The sequence below is a fragment of the Daucus carota genome, chromosome 4 (assembly GCF_001625215.2).
Source record: "Daucus carota subsp. sativus chromosome 4, DH1 v3.0, whole genome shotgun sequence".
NCBI classification, from domain to species: Eukaryota; Viridiplantae; Streptophyta; class Magnoliopsida; order Apiales; family Apiaceae; genus Daucus; species Daucus carota.
Window position 1 is genome coordinate 17,529,648 of NC_030384.2, and position 22,065 is coordinate 17,551,712.

General features: G+C 36.3%; 2 protein-coding genes, 1 long non-coding RNA gene and 1 other non-coding gene across 5 annotated transcripts; 1 reads left to right on the top strand and 3 right to left on the bottom strand.

Annotated features, from left to right (window-relative positions):
- Window positions 1-1,542: 1,542 nt before the first annotated feature.
- LOC135151962 (uncharacterized) lies at window positions 1,543-4,048 on the bottom strand. The gene is made up of 3 exons (XR_010290961.1): window positions 3,538-4,048; window positions 2,667-2,809; window positions 1,543-2,570 (listed from the first exon to the last, which is right to left on the bottom strand). It is a non-coding gene; the product is annotated as an uncharacterized LOC135151962 (long non-coding RNA).
- Window positions 4,049-5,484: 1,436 nt separating this feature from the next.
- On the top strand, window positions 5,485-8,367 carry LOC108216593 (pentatricopeptide repeat-containing protein At4g04370). The gene has a single exon (XM_017389396.2). The coding sequence runs from the start codon at window positions 5,576-5,578 to the stop codon at window positions 7,895-7,897; it is 2,322 nt and encodes a 773-aa protein (XP_017244885.1). The 5' UTR covers window positions 5,485-5,575; the 3' UTR covers window positions 7,898-8,367.
- A 149-nt stretch (window positions 8,368-8,516) lies between these two features.
- LOC108215814 (uncharacterized) lies at window positions 8,517-13,570 on the bottom strand. Of its 2 annotated transcripts, none has more exons than XM_017388395.2 (5): window positions 13,415-13,570; window positions 12,999-13,085; window positions 12,570-12,709; window positions 10,080-10,514; window positions 8,517-9,307 (listed from the first exon to the last, which is right to left on the bottom strand). In XM_017388395.2, the coding sequence occupies exons 2-5, from the start codon at window positions 13,026-13,028 to the stop codon at window positions 8,908-8,910; spliced, it is 1,005 nt and encodes a 334-aa protein (XP_017243884.1). In that variant the 5' UTR covers window positions 13,029-13,085; window positions 13,415-13,570; the 3' UTR covers window positions 8,517-8,907. The 2 variants fall into 2 exon arrangements, with proteins under 2 accessions (XP_017243884.1, XP_063947835.1); XM_064091765.1 differs by lacking the exon at window positions 13,415-13,570 and adding an exon at window positions 13,269-13,293.
- Window positions 13,571-18,075: 4,505 nt separating this feature from the next.
- Window positions 18,076-18,182, bottom strand: LOC135152487 (small nucleolar RNA R71). The gene has a single exon (XR_010291663.1). It is a non-coding gene; the product is annotated as a small nucleolar RNA R71 (small nucleolar RNA).
- Window positions 18,183-22,065: the final 3,883 nt, after the last annotated feature.

Consider the following 22,065-nt stretch of genomic DNA (forward strand, 5'->3'; position numbering starts at 1 on the left):
ACAATTTTCCGTATTTGTCACAACCTTTTTCTACAAAAACAAGAAAGAAAAATCACGCCATTATCTCAAATAAATTCATACCATATAATGGACAAATTTATATCGTAAATTAAACAGTTGTTCATGTAGATCTGCCCAATGCACCAATAGCTGTTTTAATTCCTCCAATGGAATATCCTCTGGCCTATTTTCTAGCCTCTCCTCATCAGTCTCATATTTCTTATAATGATTCGTTTTAATGCGACTCTTGCACCCCCTCCAGGAATCACGAATTGACTCGAGACAATACTTTTTCAATTCGTCGGGAATAATGTATCGTTGCTTAAATGAACATCAAACAAAAAAAAGAATTAATATTCAGGATAGTGTACAAGAATTTTTATTTATTTAACTAAACTCTAGACTAAGTAATATAGTACCTGTACATAACTCCATAAATTAGTCTTCAAGCTTTTAGGAACACTACACCATATATGGTCTATCCCAACACCCAAAATTAGTTGTTAAAATGCAAGTTATGTTGCCATTGGGTTTTTGGCAACATTTTGTTCAAATTTGAGGGTGTTAAGAAAATAGATGAGGGCATAGAGGTTATGCCAACACGTTTTCCAATTTATGACAACACGATTTTTGATGTTGCCGTAAACCTTATGTCAACATTATTTTATCGTTAGCAACATGGTTGGTGTGTGTTGCTCTAAATCGTATGACAACATCTGTTTATAATGGTAACACCTTTTCTGTGTTGCCATATAATATATGGCAACATCATTTTTTACAATAGTGCAACAACATTTCGAGTAACATTTTATGGTTTTGCCAACATTTTTTCTGTCCATGGCAATATATTTATTATTTGCAAGATTTTGTTTGTATATATAATAATCATAACCAATCATCCATTCCGAAACCTAATTGCAAACGTTAAATATTAATATTAACTAAACCAACAAGCCATAACATAGTTAAATCCAAACTCCACAATACCAGTTCCACATAATTTTACTACAATTTACTAAAATTATGCAAATACTAAAATTCTACCAAAAAATACTATAGTTCTATCGATACTAAAATATTACCACAATACTAAAATTCCACAGATCAAATTTTATGAAGTAATGTCGTCATGGTGATCACCTACGGCTGAAGCATTCGGCACTGCAACAGTTAGCTCTACAATATTGAGCTTCAGTTCTGGAATTTTTTCTGCTAGTTTTGACATCAACAACTTGACATTATCTCGAACCTTCTTGTCCACTTTTTCTTCCATCTCTTGCGCAATTTGATCCCGAATCTTTTTAGTCAAAATAGTCACCATTTCGAAAGTAACGCGGAATTCGGATAATTTATTTTCTCATTATTTTTCCTTCAAGAAAAATGTATATGGTAGCCCCATTTCTTCAACGACCAACTGTGAAGTATGTTATACATTAGGAAAAATTAAAAGGTATATCTTATAGAAACTCTAATCTGAAATTGTAGAAATATTGATTCACCTGGTCGTTATTAATGATGGTCGTTATTAATGATGCATTGGTTGCCTAAGTCAAACGGGTGCATCACAATAGCTTGCATGATTCCTTCACAAATGATATTCCGATAATCGCCAAACATATATGCTAGTACCTTAAATATTTGGATGTTCTGTTGCCCATCAAAAGGCACCAGACAAGAGCAACCAGGAAGGATAGGTTCACGAAGATAATTTTCTTCAAATGATGTATGACATGCTAGTATTATTTAAGAGAAGAACCATGAGTTTTCTCTACCTGTAAAACAGGCATATTATGCTCTTAAGATTAAAAACTCTAATCAAATTCCACTTTGTGTATAGCGTGCAATTCGTGGATATGGCGAGGATACTGGTATTGATGCATGGGCGATACATATCAATCTGAAAATGTGAAACAGAGCAAGAATAAATCATTATAGTACCATCCACTTCCTTAAAGATACTTCACTAATATTTTTTCTTTCAGTGGCTCCTTCAAACAATCGAAGAACTTTTAGTATGTCTTCATCCTTCATGACCAAGAGAAGATAAGTCTCTTGTATATCCCTATTTAACAATAAAATTAAGTAAAATTTCAAGTTAATTATTAGAAAAAAAACAAAGAAAGGTTTGCTTGTGTGAAAATGAAGATATTAGTAATTACCTAAGCTCTTTGTTCATTAAATTCTTGTAGACCTTAAAAATAAGATATTCAGTCTGTTGCTTATCGTCAAAATTACCATTGTTAAGTGCACTACAAATTGTGTGTAACCTTGTGCAGAGAAGAAGCATATTAGAAAATATACTCTCAGAGTACAGTTGTATACGTACATGATGATAGTGGGAGCATTAGAGCATGATATCTTGTTTAGCATATTCATACACAATTAACACATCAATTTTAGCATATAAACTATTAACCCCATTCATATGTCAAGTAAAATTATGGAAGACACTTAAACTGAGACCTCTTTTTCTTCAGTTCTCCTAGGAAAGTCTCAAGTCGCCTATGATAATTTGTATAACCACAGATCAGAGTAGAACCTCTTGTCGCCATTTCATGTTCCTCTGCAGCCTAGAAAGAACAAATGGAAAATATCAGTGTGCAATGTTAAATATATTAGACATTCGATCAGATAATAATTGTAAAATTAGAAACTATTAAGCATACCTTTGCAGACGCCTTACCTAGTGAAGGATGTAAATTCAAATCCAAGTAATCATTTCTGGAGAATATAAGTAGCTTTCTAAACTTTTGAGGGGTTGCGTCCACTTCTCTATCAGCTCCTGTACCACGTGATACGTGGTAATCTCCTATCAAATACAGGCCCACATATAACAAACATATACGCAAAATCGCGCTCTAGCAAACTAGACAGATTCACCTAAACGGACTACAACCATAAGAAACACACACACAAATATTCAAAGCATCTGTTATAAATGAAAAATATTTAAAACATCTGTTATAATAAAAAATATTCAATATAATTATAGGATTATTTTACAATTCATTCAAGGAACATCAACATCAAAGTTCTGCAATAAGAGCAACCTTGTGAAAGAATTATTTGCAATTGAAACAAGAACAGAATCAAGCTATTAAGTGTCTTGGACATGTGACAAATGAACTAAAGGAAAATGATTTGCTTGTATCTACACTAACAAAATACAAACTCATAACACAGTTCTAAATAATCATAGGATGAGTTAATTAGTTAGCAACCCTAGCCCTTCTTCATCGATTTCTAGCATATAATCTAACATTTAACTTCCCGCAAAAATATACATCGAGAAAAGTTACTCACTGTTTGAATTAACAGCACCATTAGCAACACACGAACATATGATGCATTTGTACGGAAAATCTTGAATAAAACCTACTCACGGGCACTTAATCAAACAGATGGTGTGCAAACACGTATACGTGGTATCGTGAACATCGAATGATCTAACACTATTTATATTAGAACCCCCAAATTATGAATTTACAATTAGGGTTTTCAAACCCCCAAATTAACAAAATTAATTTAGAGAAATACCATATAATGTTATAGTCGGACCAAATTCAAGCTACGAGAAGAAAGTTACTGAGCTCCAAGACAAGAGCTAAAACACCGAGATAAGCTTCTTGTATTTAAATGTCGGACCCTTTCCTTGTATAAGCAGCGATATAAGCTCCGAGACAAGCTTCGAGAGATGAAAGAGTGAGATGAGAGAGATGAAAGGAATGAAAGAATGAGATGGGAGAGATGTGAAATGCGAGAGATGCGAGACAGATAGTGAGAGATGCGAGACAGATAGAGAGAGAGCGAGAGTGAGCCGAGAGAAAGAATTGGTTTTAGTTTTAATTTTATTGTTATGTTTTATCTGTGGGAGTGATGGGATGGGCGGTTGCTTAATTTATTTTTAAAAAATTCAGAGTTAAAAAGGCGTGTTGTTTCCCTCCTATTAATTTTAACACATCTCTAAGGTAACATCGCACAAAATGTTGGCATTGAGGGTTTGTTTTAGTTATGACAACATTTATCTTATTAATGGCAACAGGGAAAATGTGATGTTGGCATACACCTGCTTCAATCAAATTTTAAGCATCTAAGGCAACATTTTAGGTGGCAACATCAGTTTGTAATGTTAAGATAGACCAAATATGGTGTAGTGGAACTTGAGAGAGAGAGAGAGAGAGAGAGAGAGAGAGTAACAAATGCATACATACAAAATTAACAAATCTAGGAAGATATATACATACACAGGCAGAGAGAGAGAGAGTAACAAATCAAAATTAACAAATAAAGCAAGATATACACATACACAAGCATATACATATACACATACAAGATACAAAATCGAGTAAGATTGTACCTTAAATCAAAGATGAAGATTCAATTCAGCCCTAATTGAAGAACCCTAATTAGCTCTAACCCTCCCTTCGCTTTGAGTTTGAACAACCCTATTTGAAGAACCCTAATTGAAGATTCCCTTTCTCAACTTTCCCTTTGCAGCCTTCGAACAGCGCGGTAGTGATAGCCTTCGAACAGCGCGGTAGTTCACCTCTTACAAACTCTAGTTTTCAGCTCCACTTTGAGAAATGAGGGTCAGTGAGGTAGCTTCTTGGACTTGGAGCCACAATTTTTCAGACAGCGCGGGCATGTTAAAAACGAAAATTGTTAAAACTTGTCTTTTGTTTAACTAAAAATACGATATATGAATATATATAAGTTTTGTGAAAAAATAAACAACCACATCAGTGGTGTAGTGGTTGGAACCATTCACTCATATGTTGGAGGTCATGGATTCGACTCCCATGGCCTTCTAACATTTAAGAAAGTTTTTACATGTGCCTTATGGATGACTCATATGCCACATCAGCAGTAGTGGGTCCCCTATGGGTGACTCATATGCCACATTAGCAATAGTGAGTCCCCTATGGGTGACTCATATACCCCACATCAGTAGTAGTGGGTCCCATATGGGTGACTCATATGCCACATGAGCAGTAGTGGGACACCCATGTGGGACCCGCATATATAAAAAATACATTTCAAATAATTTGTATTTAAATATAATTTTTTTTGCTTATACAACTTTTTGGCAACAGTTTATTCATACCAATACTAACATAATTAAAAATCGTTGTAACATGCTCGATAAATAGATAGCTACGACAATAGCATCTACGGCAACGTTAGGGAAAATTGTTGCGGAAGGCTAGTTATGGTGCAGTGAAATTATTGAAAAAATTAATCTATTCGAATTGTGTGAGGTATAATTTTTGTTCTTCAGTTAGGGGCGAACAGAATTATATGTCTAAAAAACTGTTCGTCCCGTCTAGGGTTGAAATTCTATTTAGAAATTTTCAACCCTAATCTGATTTAGACCGATTAGTTTTTAAAAGTGAAAAAACCTGTTATTTTTGATAATTTTCTGTTTTTAGTTTCCAAAGGGAGCCAATTGTGTACACCCAGGTATTAATTAAATTATTAATAAAAAGTTTAGAAAAATTGTGAGTTTGCCGCGAAAGATAATAATTCTATAGTTTTGAGAAGGAAAAACAGTCTTCTTCTTCTCAAGCATGAAGCCATGAAGAAGCTAAAACAAGCTCTTTCAAACCCCCGAAAGCCCCAATTTTCACCACAACCCCACCTCACAACACACTTTTGCAACTCCATTATCAACCGTCACTCTTCCAAAGGGGCTCATGCATCTGTTCTTCACGCATACATCTCCCTGTTTCAACCCAACAATATATCTCCAGATGCCTATACATATCCAAGCCTACTCAAATCTTGCACGTTTTTCAACCTTTTTCCACATGGGGTTTTGTTTCATCAGCAGATTATAGTTAATGGCTTCTCCTCAGATGCTTATGTTGCCTCTTCTTTGATCAATTTCTATGCTAAGTTTGGGTACACGAATTATGCACGCTATATGTTTGATGGAATGTCTAACAAAAATGTGGTTCCGTGGACGGCTATGATTGGGTGTTACTCGAGAATTGGGGATGTGGGTACTGCATTTTCGATGTATAAGAGGATGGTTTGGGAGGGAGTTAGGCCTAGTTCGGTTACTATGTTGGCATTGTTGTCGGGTGTTTGTGAGGATGTTTTAAGTGTGGAGTGTTTGTGTGGTTGTGTTGTGAAGTTGGGGTTTGATTGTCATGTGGCTGTGGTGAATTCGATGGTGAGTTTGTTTGGGAAATATGGAAGAGTTGAGGATGCAAGAAAGTTGTTTGAGTCGATGGGTGGGAAAGATATTGTTTCGTGGAATTCTTTAGTTTCAGGTTATGCCTTGACCGGGAATGTCAGGGAAGTTATGTTTCTTATTAATAGAATGAGGTTTGAAGGCTTGGAACCTGATCATCAGACTTTTGGGGCATTGGTGTCTGCTACGGTAAGGCAGAATAATGTTAATACGGGAAAGTTGGTGCATGCTCATATTTTAAGTTCTGATTTTCAGTTAGATCTACCAGTTAAAACATTGCTTATTTCTATGTACTTAAAATTTGGGAATCATGATTATGCGTATACTATATTTAAACAAACATTAGACAAGGATACTATGCTGTGGACAACTATGATCTCCGGTCTTGTACAGAATGATTTTGCAGATAGGGCAGTTGTTTTGTTTCGAGAAATGTTGAGTTCTGGAGTGATGCCATCTTCTGTTACGGTAGCTTGTGCTCTTGCAGCTTGTGCTCATATAGGTGCCCTTGATTTGGGAACCTCAATTCATGGTTACATGGTAAGGCAACATATGTCTGTTGAAGTTGCTACCCAGAACTCCCTTGTGACAATGTATTCGAAGTGTGGTCATCTGGAGCGAAGTTGTAAAGTTTTTGATATGATGGACAAAAAGGATATTGTCTCCTGGAATGCTATTGTTTCTGCGCATGCACAGAATGGAGACTTATGTAAAGGTATGTGTTTATTAAAAGAAATGAGGTTAGCCTCTGAAATCCCGGACTCAATAACTGTTGTCTCACTTCTCCAAGCTTGTGCGTCCATTGGGGCATACCATCAGGGAAAATGGATTCATAGCTTTATCATTCGAAATGCCATTGAATCATGCATCTTGGTTGATACAACTTTAGTTGATATGTACTCCAAGTGTGGTAACTTAGAAAGTGCAAAAAGGTGTTTTGACCGAATGTTAAAGCATGATGCGGTTTCCTGGAGCACCATCATTTCTGGATATGGTAGTAATGGTAAAGGAGAAACAGCATTGGAGCTGTATGCGGAGTTCCTCAGAACAGGCCTAAGACCGAACCATGTAATTTTCTTATCTATTCTCTCTGCCTGTAGTCACAGTGGGCTCGTTGATTACGGTATAAGGTTGTTCCACACAATGACAAAGGATTTCCAGCTCGAACCAAAAGTAGAGCACTGTGCTTGCATTGTTGATCTCCTCTGTAGAGCACGTAGGGTTGAAGATGCCCATGACTTTTACAAGAAAATGTTTGCAGAACCAGTAGTTGATGTCTTAGGGATTCTGCTTGATGCTTGTCGTAGCAATGGCAAGGCAGAACTTGGTGAAACTATTGCTGAAGAGATATTAATGTTGCAGCCTGGTGATGCTGGAAAGTATATGCAACTGGCACACAACTATGCCTCCACAGCTAGATGGGACGATGTTGGCAAGGCTTTGATTCAGATGAGATCTCAAGGCCTGAAAAAACTTCCGGGCTGGAGTTTTTTTGAATCTCAAGGGACCATCACAACATTTTTCACTGATCACAGTTCACATCCACAGTATGAAGAAATTGTAGCAATTTTAATGTTTTTGAGCAAAGAAATTAGGAAGCCAGACATTATGACCCCCGAGAAGGAAAAAATAGATGGAGATTACAGAAATTTTGAAAACACTAGCTTCCTCATGCAAGAACTACTGCATGTGGAGTCTTGAAAACAATGTTATAGGTGTTTGCTTCAATGCAGTGATGAGTGGAGATGCAAAAATGGCTCTGGTTGTTGATACAGCTAATTGGCAACTACTGTATTGCCAGGAGGTCAACAAAATGCAGACACTAGAAGATATAGGAAGATGCAGCACTTGGTAATTGCAGCATTGCCCACAAAATGAAGATTTTTTGGATTCAACCAACAGTTATCAAGGACAGGGGAAAAAAGTATTTTCCTGTGTTAAATTCAATCTGGTAAACACTAGGTAAAGCTGACACTTGAAGGTAGATTTGGACTAAATCTGATGAAGCTAGCTTTGATTGCAAATTTACTAAGAAGGCTTTAAGTTTCGGTTGAGGGTAACTTTGCTTAGCTAAACAATTGTACTGGTTTGCAAAAGTTCTCAAACATTTCCTCTTACCAACCGTAGCAGTACAAAGAAATCTGCAAGGCTACAGGGTGTAAGGGTCTCAGATGCACCAAGTGAACCCCGTTAGCCTATTGTGTTACCTTTCAAGACCATTAAGATTATGAGCTGACCCTTACCCATTTAGAAGTTTATAGGGTTGCAGAATATGTAAGTAACCAAAAAGTAAGCATATACATGAAATGCACTAACAAAATGCAGAAAACACATATATCCATTTCCAACATGATTCCTGAGCCGACCTGATATAATATCTAAAGGACAACTTTTAACATTACACCCACAGTTAAAAGATACAAGTTCTATCCAAAGAAACATCGAAAAGATGATACATGGGGGAATGTAATGCAGCATCCAACACAAGTCGACTACAGAAAATCTGGTATGCATCTCCTAAAACGTAATAAATTAACAACTCAATAGTACCGGAACATCAGCTCCGAGCCCCCCCCCCCCCCCCCCCCCCCCCACCCCCCCAACTATCTCCACCTCTTTTCACAAACAAGGATTTTGCACCACAAGAAGAACAAAATTGCATGAATATCTTTTACTTCTCTCCAAGTCAACATTCTTTACATCTGACAATCCTACAAGAGATTTGCCTTCTTCATAAACCTGATTGTCCTGCAATAAGTGGGCCATATTGATTCAATGAAGTCCAAGTATTTTTCCACTAACCAGTTACTGAAGTCTTTCTTCAATTTTTCAGTAATATCTTTAAAATTCAAATTCTGGGTACCCAACATTTCACTCAGGGCTTCCTTAGGCTTCCCACGGGAAGTAAATCTACGTGCCACTGCATAGTAGGTAGGCACATCATTAATTATCTTCAGAGTTTTCTTAAAGGCAAACACATAGAGTGCACATATAGCCCGGAACATATTAACATAGACAGCAACTATTATAGGACCAATAACCCACAAAGGGGTCAACTCCTTCGATACTGCAGCTCCATGAACTACATTGATTCCCAGGAACAAAGGCACACTGCGACAAGAACAGATAACATGTCTAAGTATCAGTAAAATTATCCCGATAGTTCTATAATTATTAGAGGATGAAACCAAAATGCCAAATGTGTCCAAGTGCACATAATGATAAATGATACTACTATGCAACTTTAAACAAACGATATAAGAAGCCGCAGAAAAAAATGAGTTCCCAAATATATTTTAGCTCTAAAAAATACCATGGTTACAAGTTGTAAAATGACTAAACAATGGATCTACTAATACAATGTTTTATTCATTTACAAACTTTGGATCTAATATACTCATCTGATAAAATAAACTCTCGTCACTAAAAAAAATCATTAGAATGATTGATTTGAAAATACAATAAAATAGTATGATACAGAATGAAAATGTCAAGCAGATAAATAATAAGAATGATGAGAGTAGCAAACACGAAGACAAAGATCACGCAACATCACACAATAAAATAGTATTATACAGAATGAATATACTGCAAGCAGATAAATAATAAGAATGACGAGATTAGCGAACAATGAGGAGGGAGAGAGGGGAGGGGAGAGGGGGGGAGGAAAGGGGCCGGAGAGGGAGAGGGAGAGGGAGGGAGGAGAGAGAGAGAGAGAGAGAGAGAGGGAGGGAGGGAGAGGGAGGGAGAGGGAGAGGAGAGAGGGAGGGAGGGAGGGAATAAGAATGACAAGAGTAGCGAACAATATGGAGGGAGAGAGGAAGAGGGTGGAGGGGAGAGAGAGGGGGAGGGGGAGAGAGAGAGAGATTGAACTCATACTTACAATATCAGTAAGGGCATCTTTATCATTGCATCCAGACCCCAGAAGGAGTACCAAACAGCTTTTAGAATCTCACTCCTTCCATTATTTTGCATCTTGTCTTCACTTTCTTTCTTTTCCTCAGATGCTGGTTTCTCTATAGCTTCATCTACCACTTGATTTGGAGAGGGTGTTCTCAACAACGTCAACCAATTTCTAAACAAACTTTGTATCGCTTGTGATCCTTCTGTGGTCTTTGCAGAACTTGACGGGACTGGAACATCCTGCGAGAGTTCAGTTAGTGTTTCTTCACTTCCCTGCTGCACATAAGAAAGCTTGACAGAGTTCTTCTGATACTTTGAACCAAATGAACCACTGGAGTCCTCACTTTGCCCTGTGCCTTTAAAGCAAGTGATTTTCAATTCCTTTGCCTGTCCTGGGAAAAAAGGAGGTCCTACACTGAAAAGAAAATTGCTTTGAGCATAATTGTGGAAACACGCCGCAGCCTGAATTATAGACACACATATATACAAATGTATATACCCACTCACCTAGTGCTCTCACTCAACAGCACAAGGATGGTTCTCAAGAATATTCGACAATATTAGGATAATGCATCAAATATGGACATAGATTGTTAATGTATATAGTATACTATTATATAGTATCAAAGAAAGTAACTTTAGAGCTAGCTAGAATACAAATGTATCATAATTTCACATCTGACATAACTTTAAAGGTGCCGAGCTGCCAAAAGCAGAGTAATAAAGAATAGAACAAAATCGGAGATCAGAGTTGAAGAGATGAAGAGAGAAATTCTGACCAAATTGTGAATGATTGAAGGCATGAACCTTTATTGACAATCAAATACTTAAACCTGAAAATATTTTCTTTGTGAAGAAACCCAAATTGAAGATGTCGAAGTTAAAGAGATTTACCAATCATGAGACTAAGTTGCCAAAGCAAGGAACATCAAGTGATCAAACTTCAAAGTATTTTTCTTAATAAGCTTATACAAATAACAACTTGACAGCCAAGACTAAAATATTAAGTCAAAATTGGTCAAAATGCTTTGCTTCTTATAAGCACAATTTCGTGCGCTTCTTTAGTGCTTCATTAAAGGAGCTCCATTTTTTCCAAATTGTAGCAAAATATATGCTGAAAGCCGCTTTGGCCTTAGGCATGCATTCGATAAGTTTGTGTATGAGAGTGTAACAGGGGATGACTGCGATTTTAGTACATCGTGAAAAGCATGATAGTGAGTACGTGTGCGCACATATGTTAACATTGATACCGATAAAATGATGTTACCTGAGCATCATACAAAGATAGTAACACAGTATAAATGTATATCATTCAGATCATTTATGATAATATGTGTCTCTAATAGGCATTTAAGTTGTTATTTATAGATGCTTACTCCCTAGAACATGAATATAGGGAAGCAAACAAATTGGAACTTACCGAAGTAAGTTTGCAAAAATTTCTAGATTGAAGCAAAAACAAAATTTACTTTCTAAATAATATATATTTGTCTGGAAGCAAGCAGCCATGTAGAGCATAAAGATTAACAATTTATAGTGGTCTAGTTGTGAAGATCATCCAACAATTTGACAGTTTACCTTGAATATTAATTACTGTGTGCATGGACCAAGCAAGGTGCAAGGGTTGCCATTCATTTCAAACTCCCCATATTTAAGGAAAAAAAAAGTCTTTATTCCTTCACCTGTGCAATCAGCAGCCCTTAACAGACCAAATTACTAAAAATATTTTTATTAACCTAAAAGGCTGTGTTTTGTCAGAACTTCATTGCTCCTATCTATAATTAGGAGTTGTACGCACCTAGTACTAGCAACACTTGTCGCTTCTTTCTTATAGACTCTAACTTTATCATGTGAAAAAGTAATCCACAAAAACTAGAGGGGAAACGGCAACTTTCAACGAAGCAGGTATTTTCCTGCTCTACACTGCTCATCATTCGATACCATGGGCTGCTATGACTTCACCTGTGCAATCAGCAGCCCTTAACAGACCAAATTACTAAAAATATTTTTATTAACCTAAAAGGCTGTGTTTTGTCAGAACTTCATTGCTCCTATCTATAATTAGGAGTTGTACGCACCTAGTACTAGCAACACTTGTCGCTTCTTTCTTATAGACTCTAACATTATCATGTGAAAAAGTAATCCAAAAAAACTAGAGGGGAAATGGCAACTTTCAACGAAGCAGGTATTTTCCTGCTCTACACTGTTCATCATTCGATACCATGGGCTGCTATGACTTCTTACAACTTAAAATCTTTGAAGATGCCCAGAGTGCGAATTTGGTAGGTTTCCAACAATCTAATCGTCTTGATATTTATTTATCTTGGTAGGACCGACTAATTTATTCCCTCCTACTCCTCCAAACATTCTCACCGTACATTACATGAAGTACAAATGATAACAAATAACATCCAACAATATATAAACCACCATTAATCACAAAAAGGGTGACGTTGGAGAAACTTCTTACCGCAGAAAAGGTATGTACTTGCATTGCAAGGATATAAAGTTATCCCTTCCCCGAACCACCGACACGATCCTTCCTATTTGTCTTGATTCACAAATTTTGTTCCTTTGTATAAACTGTGTATGAAATGTTGCACAAGAACCCTGATTGCGAAGGGGAAAAAGAAGCAGCAAAACTCAATCAATTACTTGAGCTTCGCAAATACAATATCACAACAATGAACAGGAATTCTCATTCTAGAGATACAGTTTCAATACGATAAACACCTATGCATACATAAGAGGGTGAAGGGGTCGGTTGACATATCAACAGCTCAACGAAGATTAAAAAACGAATATACAGACTTAAAACGAACATACAAGACATACATAAAGGGAGGGGAAGCTCTATATATCAGCAACCTGACAAATAAAGCAGATAAATTCTAATTACCTGCATCTGATGGGTCACCAAAGCTGCCATTATATCGCAACCTCAAACACCCAGTAGTCCACTTTGCAGCATTCTAAATTACACCCCCTATCCAAAAACAAATCACACCCAAAAATTAAAATTCAATTGCAAGTCATAAACACCCAACATCCAAAAAATCACAACATACATACAAATTCACAAACAAAAACTCCCCTAGCCTAGTGTGTGCACATATATATACACCAATATAAAAAATGGGTACTCACATATCATGTATATAAAGCTTACCCAGATCAAAATTTCTTGATTCTTAGCTTATTTTACCTTGTCCCAAACAAATTCACATATAAAATACATAAAACTATACAAAGAAAAATAAACAAAAATGGAGAAAAGGGAAAGGGGTATTCGAGAACAAGGAGAAAAGAGGTCACCGGAAAAATAGAAAGCGCCACCGTGGTGTAAACTCTTTTGCCGACTTTATCTATATATCTATCTATCTGTTTGTTTTAGAGAAAATGAAATAAGATGATTGTATGTATTGTATTTGTATGTATATTTTTTTCCTTGTACAGAAAGGAAAATAAAAGGGGGATTTGGATAGGAAGGGGGAGTTTTGTGTGTGTGCGCGGTAAATTTTAGGGTTTTTGGAATTTACAGTAAACTTGGTCTGTGAAAATTTACTTTGGGTGGGCAATTTCTGAGATGTTCATGTCATTCTTCAATTCTTCATGTACAATATTAAGGCTTCTTTCTCATTAGGCAGGGGCCAGTAGAGGTGGTCATTCGGGCGGGTCGGGGCGGTTCGGGCCGGTTCAAGCGGTTTCCGAACCGTCACCGAGGGAACTGTAACCGGCACGTCTAGACTGACGGTCCGGTTCGTGCCAGGTCGGCCTAAAGAAATTGGAAACCGTAACCGTGGAATACGGTTCACACGGTTTCGCCGGTTCAGACAGTTCGGCGGGCTCAGGGGGTAGCGGGCAGGCGGTTCAGTGACCGCGGTTCAATCGCATCATGACCAGCTTGGCACTTGGCAGACTACAACTTAAGATTCGCAGCGTGTGTGTTTTTTTTTTAAAGTTTATTTTGTTTTAGAGTAACATGTTTAAATTTTAATAATTTTTAAATTTTAAAAATTTTATAATAAAGTTTTATATGATATTAGTTTTGAAAATTATTTTCGTTAGTATTATTATGTAACTAATTATTAATAAATTGTAAACTAATAAATAATTTTTATATTGAAAAAAGATTTACAAATTAAAAACACGCATTAATTATATTCTAATTCAAAATCAAATTAAAACAAAATGAGATTAAATCTGAAAAATAAAACGGAAAAGAACAGCTAGATTTAAAATTTTAACGAAATAAAATTAACTAACTTTAAAATCTTAAACGAAATAAAATTAAGTAAATCGTTTTTTAAACAAAATCAATTCGAACTAAAAAATTTAACTAAACTAAATACAAAATCAAAACTATACAAGTTAAACTATAAACTTTCAAGCACAGGCGCATAGCAGGTGGCAGGCATTGCAAGCTTTCAAATCGCGGTTCCACGGTTCAAACCGCGGTTCCATGGTTCGCGGTTCAACCCACAGTTCAGCGGTTCCAACCGGACCGGTTCCGCGGGTTCCAGCGGTTTCGAGCCGATTACGGTTCGGTTCTTCAATTCTAAACCCGTATTCGGCACGTACTCAGTATCGGTTCATGCGGTTTTTGAACCGGCCTGTGTTTATACAGTTTCGGGCGGTTAAAAACACGGTTCAGGGTGTGCCGGTTCAGTCGGTTCGGCCCGTTTGGCCACCTCTAGGGGCCAGGGCAGGGCAACAACTCCACTTTCGGTCGAATTCAATTAAATCCAAATTCGACGCTAGTATTAAAACTAAATCTAAGAAATTCAGTTGAGATTTTTTTTAAAAAAATATTTATAAAATTCGAGAATATTTAACTTGTATTTCGAAAATGTATCTGTTGGGATTTATGGGTGATCGATAGCAGTCAACTTAACTTGATATTATTAGTTATTTTTTTTTTTGACAAATGCAAGAAGATTTCGTTAACTTGAATATAATCTCTAGCCGGGACAAACCCCCAACTGTCGATACAATCAGGTGGTAAAACAAATAACATACTAAAATCAATTAGATGATTTGTTTCCTGATCGTTTAACACAATGAATTTAAAAATTCTTGAAGCTAAAAACGAAATCAAAGACATCCCAAGTTATCCAAATTGCAACAACATCTCTGGAAATAGTAACATCACAATTGACCATATCACATAAAAACCATTGCTAACCCGATTTTCAGAAACACCAATCGCATAAATTGAGATTGGAGAAGCGGCACTACAGCTATCTACATGTCAGACACCATCTATAAACCTGCCGAAGGCCCCCTAACTATCTACATGCCGGATACCAGCTATAGACATGCCGAAAGTGTAAACCAATGATGGATGAACAATCTTTGATCGTGAAAGGTGAGCTCTTGCAATAATCACCACCGTCTCAGCTTCGATACAATTTTTGCAGATCACCAAAAATATCAATAAACTCGTTCTCAACAGATCCAATACGAAATAAACGCAACTAAACAAAAATATAACAAAACACTTCAAAAGGAGAGACAAAACACACACTCCAAAAGGAGAGACACACAAACACCCAAAAAATTGGGTTTTATTGAAAGAAAATTATCGAGAGCAAAAGATAATGAAGGAGTTGGGGCTTTCCACCGGAGAAAACCAGTGGAAGCCCCTCGATTTACTTGAAAATGGACAACCCTAGTAGATGAGTGGAGAGGAGGAGGCGGTTTCTTTAGGTTAAATGTAGTGTCTTTTTTGCAGCCTTTGATATTACTAATTAGTTTATTCTAAGTAGAACATACTGTCACAGTAAAGAGAAGTCATTGTCAACTGTTTGACAGGTAAAATTACAGAAGCCAACGAGTTGTAGGTCAAGACAGATAGTTTACATCTGACAGCAACAATGACAGAAGCTCTAAAGACAACAAGTTCATTTTGCATGACAACAAAGCTTGGATTCCTGACAGAAATATTGATAAGTGTGCAGTTTATCTTAATATTGTCTCTGTATTTTAGTTATCTTGTATTTAATTGGATTTTTATTTAATAAATATTAATGTTTTATTGCAGGATGTAAGGAATACTAATTAGATATGGATTGGAGTTTAAATAGAAAGAATTGGAGTTTAATTCGAATAAAATTCGAGTTTTGAAGCTAGCTGCGCAGCATTCACTGTTTGGACCATATCTGGAATTCTAGAAATCCAAATATGGCGGTTGAAGAGCCCACGCGAATCTTAGATCAAGGCCTTTAATTCAGAGGTGGACTTGCATTTTTATCCCAGTCTAATCAGCTCAGAATCAGAGTCAAAAAGTCAACAGCGAATTTCCTCTTTTGGGAATTCTATTTAGATTCGGAAATCTCCTTGTATTTTCATTAATTCATTAAAAATACTTTTAATATAGATATTAGGATTTAGTATTCAGACCTAATTAGAGAGACACAGTTCAATATAGAGAAGGGAGGCACAAGCGTAGAGAGAAAGAAGAAGCGAGACGGAAGAGATTTCAGCCATTGAAGACATTCAGTGGATTTGTTTCTTCATCTCTTTGTTTAGAATTCTCTCCTTAACTCTTGTTATCATGAACATGTGTTTCTTATTCTTGGTTGATTTTGAGATTTTGAGTATGAACAAATTTTATAAAGCTGGGATTTTTATGGAACCCTAGCATGAGGAGTTTGGTGTTTTGTTAAGAATTTTGTATGCAATTTTGCGGTTTACTCATTCAAGTGTTTTTCATGTTAATACTTGCTATTGCCTGATCAACTCTAGTAGGTTATCGAGTTAATCATAATACTGAGAGGGTTATTATCAATTGACACAAGACTTGAGTGGTGCATGATTATATCTTTTGATTATAATCTTAGTTGCGGTATAGATATATATTGTGACCATGCATGCATAGCTTTGGGAATTGATGCTTAATTGGAATCCGAATATTAAATTGGCATAGACATATGTTAGTTTATTTTTAGGAATTATACCATAGTGATTTCGAGAGAAGCCTATGATCATTGAATTCTGGCTAGTAAATTGTGATTTGCTGCAATATTTCGCGACTCTTTTACCGATATTCTTGTGTTAGGGGGAAGTAATTATCCTGACTTATCTTCTCATATTTGAAACCCCTTAAGCTCTTTAGTATAATTTTAGTTGGTTAATTTAGTTTTAGTATAAAAACCATCACCAATTTATTGTGTGTTCGATAACTAGACTGTTAGATTTTATTTGTGATTGATACGTTTAAATAGTCCTTGAGGAACGATATCTGGTATTTATTACTATATTACTTGTTTGCGATTGTGTACACTTGCAATTAGTATTTTACGCAACAATTTTTGGCGCCGTAGCCGGGGACTATTTTAGTTATTAATTGTGAATTTGATATTCTTACAGTTTGATTTTTTTTACTTCTGTTCTAACGGGAATAATTTTTTGTGTTCATCAGGTCTCTTTGTGCATGAGCGAAAAACACCCAGTGATATTTGGCTTTTATCCTGAAATTGAGAGAACATTCAATAGAAGAAGAAAAGCGCAACGCAAGATCAAGCAAACACAAGTAGCTCTGGGTGACAACGTTAATGATGGAGACATTCCTCTTGTTCCGACGGGTGCATTTATTGTGGATGATAAAGATCGTGCTATTCGGCAATATGCGGCACCCCGTTTCGAAGAATTAAATTCGGGGTCATAAGACCCAATATTCAAGCAACACAGTTTGAGTTGAAGCCGGTCATGTTCCAAATGCTTCAGACTATTGGTCAATCCAGTGGGATGCCTACCGAGGATCCTCACCTTCATCTTCGTCTATTCATGGAGATCAGTGATTCTTTCAAATTTCAAGGAGTAACTGAAAATGCTTTGCGCTTGAAATTATTCCCTTATTCTGTGCGAGACAGAGCTAGAACTGGCTAAATTCTTTACCGACAGGATCAGTCACAACATGGAATGATTTGACAGAAAAGTTCTTGAGCAAGTATTTTCCTCCCAATATGAATGCAAAGCTCCGGAATGAGATCAATTCTTTTCAACAGCAGGATGATGAATCTTTGTATGATGCATGGGAGAGATTCAAAGAATTACTCAGAAAGTGTCCTCATCATGGTATTCTTCATTGTATTCAGATGAAGACTTTTTATAATGGTCTCAATGCTGAAATCCAACTTGCATCCGAATGACCTTCAATAACCGAAGGAAATCCAGTATATGTCAAACCATAATCCATGGTTCCTTTCAAGTACTTGAATACTCGGTTTAAGGCTTGCCAATGATGTGAACTTGGTTTGCTAGTGTACCTACTAAGCTTTCCAACAGCATAGGCAATATCTGGCCTAGTGCTTATCATGGCATACATAAGACTACCAATAGCCCTTGAGTATTCAAGTTGAGATACTGAAACACCTTTATTTGGTAGGTAAAATGTAAGGTTCTCTTGTGAAGGTGATTTAGTATCTGAATGTGGTGATCTAAGGTCGACTCCAATCAAGATAATTTTTTCCCAAATCAATAAACAAATGATGTGAAAATCCATGAAGTTGCACCTAAAGAGGTATATAAACATAAACATATTACTAATTGATTACAAAATATTTATATATATATATATATATATATATATATATATATATTATAATATATAATATAATCGGGTCGGGGATCGGGCCGACAATCGGGGAAAATCGGGCCACGGGTCGGGGATCGGGCCGGGGGAATGGTGTCGATTCCTCAGCTCATTAGCTAGTTGCCCAACCTGATTCTCTAAGTTTCTTAAGGATGTCGCTTGACTTTGGACCAGAGCTTCAGTCTGAGATCTACTAGCTTCAATCTTGATGATGTACTCCTTCAACATATTTTCAAGTGAATTAGACTGAGGTGCTTGTTGAGAAAATCCGGGTGGATAATTGGACTTTACGTTGCTATTTGAAGTTCCAGAATTTGCCCCTTGATTGCTCTAAGAAAAATTAGGATGTTGCCTCCATGACTGATTGTAAGTATATGAGTAAGGGCCACCCTTATTTTGATTTCCCATGTAAAAGACAGATTTTGGATTTGAAGGACAACTATCATAAGTATGAGCCTCACCGCAAAATACACAATAAACATTCTTGGTTTGATTAATCTGTGAATTGAGAGATTGCTCGTTCGATTGATTACCGCCCATGCTCAGATTCTTGAGCATATGCTCCATAGATGCTAGTTGAGCCTTCATCGAAGTTATAGAATCCACATCATAGATTCCAGCTACCTTTTTCCCTGTTTGAGCTCTAGAAGATGACCATTGATAGTTTTTTGGTTGCAATTGTCTCAAGAATTTCATAAGCCTGATTATAGGACTTAGAGAGAAGAGCCTCATTTGCTGATGCATCCACCACAATCTTTGTTTGGGATTGACCTATTGCAAAAAAACTACTCTCATACTAAAAAAATCAGTAAACAAATAAATCATCATTTTCCAGGAACTTATAACCCAAAGAAAGCATAAAATAAAATTAACATGTCATCATCGGTGATAAATTATCCTCGGATAAAATGCAAAGGAGACGTGCTCAAGGGCTGTGTTTTAATTGTAATGAAAAATTTGTTGTATGGCATACATGTCGTGGATCAAAACCACAACTAATGCTACTCAACTCCTTCACTAATCGAGGATGGCCCTGGAAGCAGCAAATGTGAGGAGTTTAAGCATCGATCTTGAGGACAAGAATCAAGTGAAGGGGGGCATTCATAGACCGTTAGATGACAGTTATTATTTTTATTAGTAACTAATATTAATTAGTGTTAGAGTTATTATCTATAGTTAATTATAATAGTAATTGTGCTAGATTTAGTGGGGTTGCAAGTGTAGTAGTGGTTAAAGGGAGTTAGTTTCCGGTAGTTTTCAGCTATGCCTATATAAAGCAATCCATATTGTAGGTAGGAGCAAGGGAGAAAAATTATTGTTTAAACTTGTGGTTCATTCACACCCCAAGAGAATACTTATCCTCGCGACCTATCACTTAGATTAAAAATTATATCTGTTGAAGATTGAAGATTGTAACTATAACACCCAAGCCCGCAACCGAATGCATACCGGACCCTACAACCCACCACAGGTTGGCCCAAAAGAGCTAGCAATTTGGTATACATTGGTTATTGACTTGTCAATATAAAGGACCCAAACACTCCTTTTCTTTTCGATGTGGGATGTTACAAACACCCCACCTTATAGGGTCGACGTCCTCGTCGAGCCCACAGAAACACATACAGAACCCGGGCAATGCCTTGGCACTTCTGGCCGGGTAGAGCTCTGATACCATTTATAACACCCAAGCCCGCAACCGAATGCATACCGGACCCTACAACCCACCACAGGTTGGCCCAAAAGAGCTAGCAATTTGGTATACATTGGTTATTGACTTGTCAATATAAAGGACCCAAACAATCCTTTTCTTTTCGATGTGGGATGTTACAGTAACCCTCCGTATTTAGAAGAATTCCTAGATTCACTCAATTGAGCCATAGATTCATAAAGACAAACAAGATATGATCCCAACGAAATGAATTTTGGATAAGCCTTTGTGAAAGTGAAAGAAGATATGGGAGAGGGGAGGAGAAGAAGATGATGGGCGAGAGATGGATGAAGAGGGCGTTAAGGAATGGGCATGGAAGTTGAAACGATGGATTGAGAGGAGTGGGCATAAAAGAAGGAAGAAATTAGAGATTTTTTTTAGGATATTCGACTATCATTTTTTTAGTGATATATGCACACTCTAAAATTAATTATGCATACCATGCATCCTCTTTTATACCAAATTACCATTGTCTTTTTATATTTCAACAAAGTAGCTTATCAATTCAAAAGGGTAATTTAGTACAAAATAAATAGAAGATTGTGGTAAATATATGCTTTAGGACTGAAAAATATATTAAATAATGTGTTAAACTGATGTTATTATAGTTTTAGAATAGTTAGGGAAGTTTATATATGAGAGTTATGTAGTTGTCACTTATAGCCATGCATGTTATCACGAGAAGTTATATTCTCTGAAGTGTAAATATTGAGGTTTGTCCATTAATAAATAAAACTTAGTGTTTCTTGTGAAAAATAACTTACAATTGGTATCAGAGCTCTCTTCTTAAGGGATCTGTGTTTGAATGTATTTGACAAATAATGTGTAAAGCATAATGTAACGTAACTGTAATTACGATAACTCAACACAACAAAAGACAGGAAACAATACGTAAGTATAATACAGGAATCTACAGGTTGGAGATTCGATACGAATAGACAAAGTCAATCAAGATATCTGAGACGAGCATCCGTCCACTGGAAGAAGTTCATTAACATGTTCAAGCCTCAGTGAAGAATAAAGTTCTATATGTTTCTGCTATCAAGATTGCCTGAAGATCAAGTATCAAAGACCAGAAGATTCCAGTATATTTAATTTGATTATTTATAATCAAATTTATCGAAGCAACATCTAACCCGGAATGACTGATCAAGTATATTATCAAGCAAAGGATTCAAAGAATCATTTCAGTTCGAGTCGTTCGTGAACCAGACCAGTGCACAGGACGTCAGGACGTACGAAAGAATTCAGTGGATTTAATCAAAGGATTAATTGATCAAGTCAATTAAACAGTTCAGAAGAAGACAATGGATTTAATTGACATATATATATATATATATATATATATATATATATATATATTCTTAATTGTGAATTACTTGAATACAATTAAATTCAAGTAATTAAATAAAAACAATTAACTATATATATATATATACATATATATGAGTGTAAATGGAAGGCTTGTAATTTCTGTCTAAGTCATAGACAGTGTGCATGTGACAGTCCAGGAATCCGGGGGTCTGGATTCTGACGTCACCACACAAAACCCATTTTTAAAACACTTTAAACACCTGTAAATTTTTTTTATTTCTTTTGGAAAGATAATAAAAATCAGAGAATTTAAAACCTGAAATTCAAAACTTGAAAACCATAATAAAA

Coding starts and splice junctions, on each gene's coding strand:
- LOC108215814 (XM_017388395.2), bottom strand. CDS start 13,028: ATGGCAGCTTTGGTGACCCATCAGATGCAG. Junction 12,710..12,998: donor TGGTGACCCATCAGATGCAG/GTAATTAGAATT, acceptor CTTCGCAATCAG/GGTTCTTGTGCAACATTTCA. Junction 10,515..12,569: donor AAGTACATACCTTTTCTGCG/GTAAGAAGTTTC, acceptor TTTTCTTTTCAG/TGTAGGACCTCCTTTTTTCC.
- LOC108216593 (XM_017389396.2), top strand. CDS start 5,576: ATGAAGAAGCTAAAACAAGCTCTTTCAAACCCCCGAAAGCCCCAATTT.